Here is an 11,102-nt window from a genome sequence, read left to right on the forward strand (position 1 = left end):
TTATAACAACTGATGGAACTTTGTCTGTCATTTCCCCTTGTAACAGTGAGAGGAGAGATGTGCTGATCAGGCCAAAGTGAAACTAAATGGAAATATTCCCCACATCAACACCAGAGATCTCCACACTGTCAGCTTTTCCCTTGAAATGACCTTGCTCATAAATTCCATAGGCTGCATGTTTTTAAACACAAAGTGTCATTTCTGCACCATTTCTTGACAGACTTAAGCAGCTCAAGAAAAGCATCCACTCTGCTGCTCCTTTAATTGAGAGGTGTCACCTAATTCGCCAGAACCATTATAGCTATGTTAAAAAGCAAGCAACGGAAGTCAGAGGAGGTACTGCCCAAGAGGCGTGAAATGTTTACTGTAATAAGAACATATTTGGATGGCAGTTTAATATTCAGTTTCAAAAGCACACTGGTTACTTTTTTAGCACACACGGGACTAATCCACCAAAGGAAAAACAGTCCTTTTAAGCATTGATGTAGCAACCAAATTAGTGTGTTTCACACATTTTGCTATGCATCTCTCGGGCCCCATCAGCACATTTGAAGGTCTTTTTTCAGAACAAATGAGTTGCCACACTGGATCAGACTAATAGTCCATCTACTCCAGCTTCCGGTCTCCAGTTTCCAACTGTGGCCAGTACCAGATGTTTCAGAGAAAGATGCAAGAAACCCCTATAGTCATCAGTAACAGCCCTATGTTTCTTCCTAAACCCAGATCAGTGAGAGAGATTGGCTTATACTCAACATGCACCTTAGATGTTTTTAACCTCTCTAACATAGCTTCGGGTGTTATTCAAATAAGCATCTCAAACCTTCCTAAGATCTTGGTCTCAATATCTTGTGACAACGTGTTCCACAGGTTAATTATGCACTGCACTAAAAGTTATTACTCTTATCGGCTTTAATTTGCCACCTTTTCATTTAATTCAGTGGGGGTTTTTGTATTGGAAAGAGTCAATTAGGAGCATGTAATTGAACTTTTCAACACCACTCATTTTACACACTTCTATCATGTTTTCTCTTACTCATCCCTGTGAGCTAGATCTCTCTCAGGGCTCTGACATTCTCTTTTTACACACCCTAAGATCTTGTCAGCTGGTTTGATTTCCCCTGCACAGAAGGAGGTTTTTATTGAGCCTTTCACCAGAACACCTAGGGATCCTTTTCTGAATGGCTACAATTAATCTAGAAGCCATCAAAGTTAGCTTCACACTTTCACAATGCTTCATTAAATCCCAGTAAGTGCTTTACCACTGAAATATTTTTTTAAATATACTAATACTCACATTCAGGCTTCTAAATTTCCCAGTGGATACTAGCTTCACTAGCCTATAAAACAATGCAAGAAAAGCAGCTCTCTGCAACATTTCAGATGTGAAATACAAGATCAAATATTTGTTTAAAAAACTTGTGTAAACATTGAAATCAATATATTTGTTGCCAATGACTTGAGATTTTAAGGGACACAATCTTAGAGTCTTACATTGTAAACAAATGTCTTAATTATTAAAAGGGGCTGTTTTCAATCTTAAAATAAAATTTACATTTGGGCCTAATTTAAAGGGACACAACCTGTTTCCCCCCCCCCCCCCATTCCCTACCCTTCAAGGGCAGGATCTTAAAGGCAATTAAAAATCTACAATGATTTCTCTCTCCCCCATTATTGATGTTTTCAGGAAAGAAGAAACTGACTAGCCAATCAAGTAGGCAGGGAAATAAACAAATTGAATATACACAACTCACTGTACATTGCACAAAGAAAAATATACTTGGTTACCTTCCTTCAGTTATTGGCCTTTTAAGTGTCACTTATCTACCAAAGGCACAACATTTTCAGACAGAAAGGAGCATTTTGAGTTCTTTGTAAACACAAAGATCTCCTCTCCCAATTGTTTGAAGTGTCCAAGTTCCTTGAGAAATTTGTATTTTCTTTGAAACCAAAGCTTGTTCAGGTTTGCTGACTAATGATACCTGGGGTCTGAGGTTGAGTTTGCTTGTTATCTAAGTTCCATGGAGTTTTTAAAAAAGAATTTTGTCCTAGAACAGCAAGATTTAATTTACAGCTGGTGTGTGGGTGTGTTTCTCATCTGTTCCTGTCTTATGAAGTAGCAGGGCAACGAAATATACAAGGATTCAGCTCAGGTTTTGCATGCTCAAATTCTGAGCATCTTATCACCACAGGAGGCTAAGACTTTCATGGCATCCTTCAGCATGGATACTTCCACAGCTCTGCATAAACATTACTCCTCACAATCTCTGGTAAATAGGCAAGTAGCCCCCCTTCAGAGCCAGAGAAAGAGAGACAAAGTGACTTGCCCCAGGTGATAGTTAGCGGCAGGGCAGGATTAAGACTCTGGAAATCCTGGCCTCCTTTCCTCTGCTTCTTAGTCCATTGGTGTTCTACCAATTAATCCCAGAACGTGCTGCTTGCACACTAAACTCAAGCCTTGACAATTCCTGCTTTTCCCACACATTTGCAGGGGTCTGCATTTTTCATAGCTATTTTCAGATTTTGTTCCCAGTCTGAAATCTGATCAGTCATGTTGCTGTTTAAAAATGATAATTAAGGCTCTAAGGCAAGGGCACATGTAAATTAAAGATGATCTTGTATACCTCTATACCCTCCCTGGCTGGCAGACACTGTGCAATACGAACGTGCTCTAGCAGGAGCCAGCCAGGACTCCTAGGTTCTATTTGCAGCTCTGGGAGGAAGGGTTAGAGCAGGGACCTTAGAATTTGGAGATCCTGGTTCCATTCCTAGCTCTGCTAGAAATTCATTTGATTTCTATAGGACTCCAATTCCGCCATCCGTAAACTGTGGCAAATACAGGAAGCACGTCACAAACATGGTTAAGTTGCTCAGGAACCAAACTCACAGACAGCAGAAGACCCCTCTCATCATGCCACCTCTGGAAGGTAGGAAACATGAAACAAGTTACCACCAAGACACAGAAACAGGTTACAAAACCATGGAGGGCTTCCTTGTTACAAGATTAGGGAAGGAAGGGAGAGCAAAACCACCAAGGTTGATAAATCCCTGCCTGCGTTTATTTCTTAATGCAACCATGACAAATCACCATGGACGCTTGCCAATGCAGGCACATTTTCTCACTTTGCCCTTCACCTCAATAATTGAGGATAATGGGGAAAACACATTTCTTGGATTTATATCCCCCCCCCCCCCCCCGAGGGCAATGGAGCGCTGCACGGCAGGTATAACAAACCAGTCTCTGGTACAACTGTGTTTCAAAACTGCCATAGGACTCTGACAGCAGCAGCCGCCGCCAACAAGAGGAGGCCTGGCCTGCTGCATTTCCTCAGGAACTCTCTGCATGCCAGTTACATCTACCAAAACACCAGGGATTAGCAGATGGGCAAGATACAAGAGACAAACAAACCCAAGCGGCTCAGAGTTTTATGTGAGAGACACAGGAGCCAGCCTCTCCACCAGAGCCATGCCAGCTACGGTGATGTACGGTAAATGGCGAGGCCATAAAAATGTAGTGCACAAATCACCCCAAGTCTATGGGGCAAAAAAGGAGGTCCTGTCATCTTCACAGCAGAGGAAGTTACAACTCGGGCTGAGATTTTATCTAGGAATGGTGGATCAATGTAAAAGCATTTCTGGAGTAATGACCACAAGAAATAGCCCTGGAGAACAAGCCCCCAGTTTAGCTACAAGGCCGTGAGCACGCAGTACCCACAACCAACATGCCTCAAACCTAGCTCAGATGGACTCCCTCTAGGGGAGAAAGAAACCAGGCTCCATGGTCCTTTGACTCCTGGGCCCCTAGAAGCTTGGCTAGCTCAGTCAGTAGTGCCTCAGAGTCCCTGTTCAGGCTGTAGGTTTTCAATTTGCTTTGTACAGGCTAAATTAATCCTTGTGATATCCTCACTGACTTAAGGTTCCTTATCCAGGGAAGTCATATGGCCTGCAATAGACAGTAGGTCAGAGCAGATGATCACAAGGGTCCTTTCTGGCTTTATAATCTAGGAATCCGGCTAGTGACGGGGGAGGATTACAGCAGGCTCTCTGCTCCCCCTGCCCCCTCCCCACCCGCTGTCCACTAAAATGAGAAAGGAGGCTTCCATCTTGTGAAGCCACTTGAACTAGCACTGAATGTTCAGCCACAAAGAGCCGAGATCCCAACAAAAGGGTGGTCCTGGGCAGCCAAAGCAGCATGCTGAAATGCAGTACAGAACCATGGTGCAGAACATGGCTCTACATTCTCCTTTAAAGCTGACTAGGACCAAAACATCAGCAATCTGTGGGTACTGGGAAGGCCTACGCTAAGAGTCTGCTTTTCAGACAAGTGGCAAGTTTCCCAAGCTCCAGCTGAGGTGAATGGGAGCAGGAGCCGCTCAGGACCTCTGGGGAAAAAACATCAGGCCCTAAATCTGCTTTCTTTTTGGATGGATGATGAAACAATTTAACTACCAGCCTGACAGGCTGGGAGGTGAGGAATGTGTAGCACAAGCCTGACCTTAGCAGTCCATCTGAAAGAGAAGCAACCACATGACAAAATGCTACAGGAGCTGATAATTGGCAATCCGGGCACCTTTCCTAGGAGGCAAATGTGGCACCTTAGAGACTGTATTTGAGCATAAGCTTTCGTGAGCTACAGCTCACTTCATCGGATGCATTTCTGTTTGCCAATACAGACTAACACGGCTGCTACTCTGAAACCTTTCCTAGGAGGGTTTCAGAGCTCTTCCTGAAAATGTCAGTGACTTTGACTAGGACATGCACAATGAGCTAAGTGCTGAAAGAGAGACAAACGGCAGCCTTTAGAAAGAGGGCACATTCATCTGGAATGGTCCTTTTCTCCCAGGTAATCAACGTAACTCTTTGACCAGCAGAAACTGTGTGCACAACACAGTTTTATAGCAAAAGCTCACAGCAGGGGAGGGGAGAATGCAGACAAGAAAAGTTTGCCATGTGTGGCAGGCCCAGAAATGCCTCAGGGAGGGCAAAGTAGCCCAAGGGGAAATATACTGAGATACTGAGCCAGTACTCAAATAGCGCTGAAATATGGACCTTAATGGCCTAGAGGTGTCTAGTTATAAAGCACAAAGAGCAGTAGTTAGGTCTTAAAAACCAAATGCACCTTATTACCTCTTATGGAAAGGTCACGATTCAGTTTAGAGAGACAAGGTGGGTGAGGTAATCTCTTTTATTGGACTAACTTCTGTGGGTGAGAGGAACAAGCTTTCTAGACACATACAGCTCTTCTGTCCTGAAGATCTCTGTGTAGCTCAAAAGCTTGTCTCTCTCCCCTGCAACAGAAGTTGGTCCAATAAAAGAGATTACCTCACTCACCATGTCTCTCTGGTATCCTGAGAACCAACATAGCATAATACTGCATAGATTCAGCTCAGTCTTATAGTACTAACTTTCAGAGTGACAGCCATGTTAGTCTGTATTTGCAAAAAGAAAAGGATTACTTGTGGCACCTTAGAGACTAACCAGTTTATTTGAGCATAAGCTTTCGTGAGCTACACGAAAGCTTATGCTCAAATAAATTGGTTAGTCTCTAAGGTGCCACAAGTAATCCTTTTCTTAGTACTAATTTTGTTACTTAAGTAACAGTCTAGTATTTTTATAAGGCCCTCCCGACCATCACATCCAAGTGCCTCAAATATTACTGAATTTGTCCTCAAAGCCTTGTGGGCTGGGAGGTTTAATTCCCTATGTCATGAATAGGAAACTGAGGCCCAGAAAGATGAAGGGACTTGCCCAAGGACACACAGGAAATCTGTGGCAGAGCCAGGAACTGAACTCAGATCTCCTAAGGCACTAGCCCAGGACTGAATTATGAGACCATCCTCTCAAGTGAGCATAATTTAGCTTGGTATAATCACATACGCAAAACTTTCACTCCATTTGTTTTAGAAGTAGCTTTCTCCTAGAACAACCAAGGTCTGCATACACAGCACATTAAACCTGCCACTTCCTCAGAAATGGACCCCCATAAGAGAGACATGGAAGAGAGGGGTGAAATTACAAACATCATATACCCCATCCAAGGCAGACCACAAGCTCCCTGAGGCAGCCTGTCCCCTCTACAGTGAGCCTCACTCATCACTAGCTGCACAGTTTGACAGGACAATAAAATACAAGGGATTTAGTGTCTTGAGCAAACCGTGAAAAAAATGTAGACCAGTTACCTATTTAGACAGGGAAACCTGGAGGATCCACCGCTAAGAGTTCTCTGGAGAAGCAGAATTGCTTACTGGAGGTGGACCTCGGTGCAGGTTTGGTTCTGTGGGCTACACGCATTGTTCTTAAAGGGGTGTTGAATGCATTTGAATACAGAGCAGATCCTAAATGCACTGGGTGGAAAAAAACCTGAATTCTCATCCAAACGTCCAAGAAATCAACAAGAACAGTTGGCTGGTTTTTAAACTCTCCAGTGGGGTGGGAGGCAAGCCTGAGGCCAATGCTCTGTGCGCTGAGAAATGTGCAAGTAAGTGTGTTGTGCCACCACCGTGTTTGAGATTGGGGTGCCCTTTAGCATGTAGGAAGTCGCCTTGGTGACCACAAATCGCCACAATACAGCAACAGCCGGATGTGTTGGAGGTAGCAGAAAAATATCCCAAACAGATAAGCACAGCAATTACAATCTCTGCCACAGCAGCAGCACGGGAGCAGAATGACAACGAGTCACCTGGACTCTGGCAGAATCGGAGGAACGGCGCTAAAAATAAACAATCAATGAACTGAGAGGGCTGATTATTTCCCACTAGCCACATGCCTCTCCCTAGCCAGGCACAACCAGGCAGCAGCCCCCACCCACCAGCCCAACACCATCAATTGGGCTTTCACAACAACTAGCATTTTTAGAAAGGTGGTGTGTCCCTGGTTCAGGCACAAGGAGAAAGGGAACACCGTGGGACCTTGAGCACACACCTGAGAGAGAGAGAGAGAGAGAGAAGGGTGCTTTCCCCTGAGGTGGCTGTGGGCATGTCGCACGCACAAGATGGGGAAGTTGAGGGACGTGTGGGGCAGAGGAAGTTGATCTCTCTCCCGGATACTTGGGGGAAGAAACAGAATTGGGTTTCACCTAGCTTCCAGAGGGATGGTTCCCCTGGGGATGGATGGACACTGAGCAGGGAGTGGGTGCCCCATGCTGGTCCCTCTGGGCTCAGGAGCAGACATATGTTCCCAAGCAGGTACCGCGGTTCAGGTGGGCCGCCACAGCAGTGGGGCCCTGGTATCCTACAGAGCCCACTTCTGGGATAGGAGGGCCCCGAGGTTATCCCAAGGGGCTGGCCACTGCTAGGCTAAGCAGGGAGCTGGGTCCAGGAGCAGGGTCCCCGAGGCCTCTCCATGGAAGAGCAGGGTGGTGGCAGGGAGGAAACAAGGGAACAGCAGGGCAGAGAGAGAGAGAGAGGAGACTCCCTAGGAAGGAGCAGCAGGGCAAGGCGGGCTCTGGGGGGAGATGTTGGGGAGACAAAGCAGGAGAAGGGACCAGGGGTAAGTGAAGGTGAGACTCTCCATGGGCAGGGGGCCTGGTCCAGCCAGGTCACCCAGCACGGGGGGCGGGGCTAGGGGTCCGGTCCAGCCGGGTCTCTCCGGGGAGGGGGAAGGGTCCGGTCCGCGCCCCACCAGCCTCTCACCTGGGCACGCAGCTGGGCGAGCTCCGATCCACCTCCCAGGTCGCGTACAGGTTCATCTGCACCGGGCGCCCCGCCGCCCCGCCCGGGGCCGCCCCGCCGGGGGTGAGGGGCCCGGAGCCCGGCTTGGGGGGCAGGGGCGCCGCGCCCGGGGGCTGGGCCGGGGGCTGCCCCGAGGGAGATTGCTGGGGGAGCGCGGCCGCCGCGGGCTGCGGGGCGGGGGCGCGCTGCCCCCCGCCCCCGGGACCCCCGCGCTCCGCCATGAAGCCGAGCCGGACCCGCACCGCTGCCCGGCCCTGCCTGTTGCCCTGGGCGCGCTCCCGCCCGTCGCCGTTCGCTCCCGCTCGCTCCCGAGGGCAGGAGGCGGGGCACGGGGGAGGGCTCGCCGACCTGATTGGTCACAGGGGGACTCGCGCCTCCCCACGGTTCCACCCCGCAGGAGCGCCAGGCTCGTGCCCATGCGGAGGGGCAAGAAACAGAATATGCGGGGGGGGCGCTGAGCCCTGCGAGGACCCGCTTCGGGGAGCGCGCCTCCAACTCCTGCCCGCTGCCCCCCACCCCCCTGTCCCAGCCAGCCCCCTTCCCACCCCCACCCCCACCCTAAACCCTTCAGCCTCCTCCCCACCAACCCAGCCCCCCTCCCACTAACCCGCTCTGCCCACCCATCCCACTGCCTCTCCCTCCCCACCAACCCAGCCCCCAGTCCTCCCTCCCACTAACCCCCTCTGCCCACCCATCCCACTGCCTCCCCCTCCCCACCAACCCAGCCCCCCTCCCACTAACCCCTTCTGCCCACCCATCCCACTGCCTCCCCCTCCCCACCAACCCAGCCCCCCTCCCACTAACCCCTTCTGCCCACCCATCCCACTGCCTCCCCCTCCCCACCAACCCAGCCCCCCTCCCACTAACCCCTTCTGCCCACCCATCCCACTGCCTCCCCCTCCCACCAACCCAGCCCCCCTCCCACTAACCCCTTCTGCCCACCCATCCCACTGCCTCCCCCTCCCCACCAACCCAGCCCCCCTCTCACTAACCCCCTCTGCCCACCCATCCCACTGCCTCCCCCTCCCCACCAACCCAGCCCCCCTCCCACTAACCCCTTCTGCCCACCCATCCCACTGCCTCCCCCTCCCCACCAACCCAGCCCCCCTCTCACTAACCCCCTCTGCCCACCCATCCCACTGCCTCCCCCTCCCCACCAACCCAGCCCCCAGCCCCCCTCCCACTAACCCCTTCTGCCCACCCATCCCACTGCCTCCCCCTCCCACCAACCCAGCCCCCCTCCCACTAACCCCTTCTGCCCACCCATCCCATTCCTCCCTCCCACTAACCCCCTCTGCCCACCCATCCCATTCCTCCCCTCTTCCCACCAACCCAGCCCTCCCTCCCACTCACCCCTTCTGCCCACCCCCTCTAATCCTCCCCACCCACCCCACTGCCTCCCTCCAACCCAGTCCCCAGCTCCCCCTCCCACTAACCCCCTCTAATCCTCTGCCCACGCATCCCACTGCCTCCCCACCAACCCAGCCCGCCCTCCCACTAACCCCCTCTGCCCACCCATCCCACTGCCTCCCCTTCCCACCCTCCTACTAACCCCCTCCCCACTAACCCAGCCCCCAGTCCTCCCTCCCACTCACCCCTTCTGCCCACCCCCTCTAATCCTCCCCACCCACCCCACTGCCTCCCTCCAACCCAGTCCCCAGCTCCCCCTCCCACTAACCCCCTCTGCCCACCCCCACCCCCTCTAATCCTCTGCCCACGCATCCCACTGCCTCCCCACCAACCCAGCCCTCCCTCCCATTAACTGCCTCTAATCCTCTTGCCCCCACCCACCGCACTGCCTCCTCCCCCACCACTAACCCCCTCAGGCCCCTCCCCACTAACCTGGCCCGTCCCCCTTCCCACCCTCCCCACTAACTCTCTCTGCCCCAAACTGGCCCTCCTTCTAATCCTCTCTCTCCCGTCTCACCCTCCCCGCCTAACTAACCCAGCCCATCTCCCACATTAACCCTCTCTGCCCCCACCTGCTAATCCAGCCCCTGTCCCTCTTCCCACCCTTCCCACTAACCATCTCTGCCCACCCCACCACACTGCCCTGGCCAGCCCCCCCTCCCCTCCCCTCCCAGCCCCCTTCCCACTGCCCCCACCAAGCCTCCAGGTAGGTAGAGCACCTACTCAAGCACACATTTCTCTGCCCTCTAGTGGCACCATCCACTGCCCCAGTTATGCTAGTGCAGGGGGGCTGGGCCCATGCTGGCTTGGGAGAGCCCTCCCCAGCTTGGGAGTCACTCAGCCCAACTCTGGGCCCCAGGACCCCCCAGGACCCCTCTATGCCAGTAAGGGAATGGTGGGGGGGGAAGGGCAGGAAACCAGACTGAGGGCACTGGCTCACTTTTCTCCCACTGCCATAGGTGCTGGAACTAGGGGTGCTGCTGCACCCTCTGGCTTGAAGTGGTTTCCATTATATACAGGGTTTAGTTCAGTGGCTCTCAACACCCCCACAACACAGATCATTCCAGCAGCCCCATCCACTGCGATGCACCAGCTTGGGCTCCAGCCGCTAGCCCCAGCCCAAGAGCTCCCCACAGCAACTGCAGGACTGGAGCTTGAAAAGGGAGCAGCCTCTGGAACAGAGTGGGGACAGGAGTCCCGAGGTCTAGGCCCAGCTCTTCATCTGTTTCCCCATTTGCAGGGGTAGAACGGAGGGCATGAGAAGGGTCATAGGTGAGTATTGGGGAACAGGGACCTGTCAGGAACCCAGTCTGACCCCTTGCTATGCAGCCAACCTGCTGCACAGGCCCCAGCTACCACCAAAGGGCAGCAATAGGTCACGGTGCTTACCTGGCCTCAGCTTTCCCTTCCCCAACTCTGGGAGGCCATGTAAAGAACATGGCTGGCAGAGCTCTGGCCTGCAGCCACCTTGGGCCAGGCAAGCACCAAGGCTGTGCCATCCACCTGCTTTCCTCAGGGGGCAAGCCCCAGGCTGCAGCTGGCAAGGTTAGTTACTGCAAAGGGGTGGGGGTCCTCTCCCCAGTGAAAGAATGCCCCCAGCTTCTTCAGTGCCATCCATGCCCAAATGCTAGCTCAGCATCAGACAGCAAGACCTATCCACCCCTCTGCTCTGTTCTCAACCTGTGAGGCAGCTACTAGTAGTCCACTCTCCCAGGCACATGGCAAAGACCTGCATGCTTGCTGGCAATTGAGGGTGGGGCGGGGAGGAGGAGGACAGCACCTCTTTCCTTGAGCAGCTTTAGAGACTCTCCCAGCCGCTGAGCAAGGCAACCCCTAACTCCCCCCTCCCCACTGTCAAGGTGATGGACAGTAGGAAGCCCGGTCCCCCTGCCATCCCTCCATGTGCCCAAAAGCTCCTGTCTAACCAGAGCAGAACGCCACCCCTGTGCCAGGGCTGTACTGTGCCTACTGCTCTGCATGGCAGTGAGTGTACCAGGGTCACAGGCATTGCCATGCCACCGTGCT

The 11,102-nt window shown here is 52.3% G+C and overlaps 1 protein-coding gene across 4 annotated transcripts in view; it reads right to left on the reverse strand.

The window, feature by feature from the left end:
- The window catches only part of PACS1 (phosphofurin acidic cluster sorting protein 1), a 104,273-nt gene extending 96,307 nt beyond the window's left edge, over positions 1-7,966 (reverse strand). For all 4 annotated transcript variants that reach the window (XM_073351604.1, XM_073351606.1, XM_073351603.1 and 1 more), the window contains exon 1: positions 7,629-7,966. In XM_073351604.1, the coding sequence (XP_073207705.1) occupies positions 7,629-7,888 (260 nt within the window). In that variant the 5' untranslated portion in view covers positions 7,889-7,966. The remainder of the gene's footprint in view (positions 1-7,628) is intronic.
- Positions 7,967-11,102: the final 3,136 nt, after the last annotated feature.

This window comes from Lepidochelys kempii, chromosome 7, assembly GCF_965140265.1.
Source record: "Lepidochelys kempii isolate rLepKem1 chromosome 7, rLepKem1.hap2, whole genome shotgun sequence".
In the NCBI taxonomy this organism is placed as follows: domain Eukaryota; kingdom Metazoa; phylum Chordata; order Testudines; family Cheloniidae; genus Lepidochelys; species Lepidochelys kempii.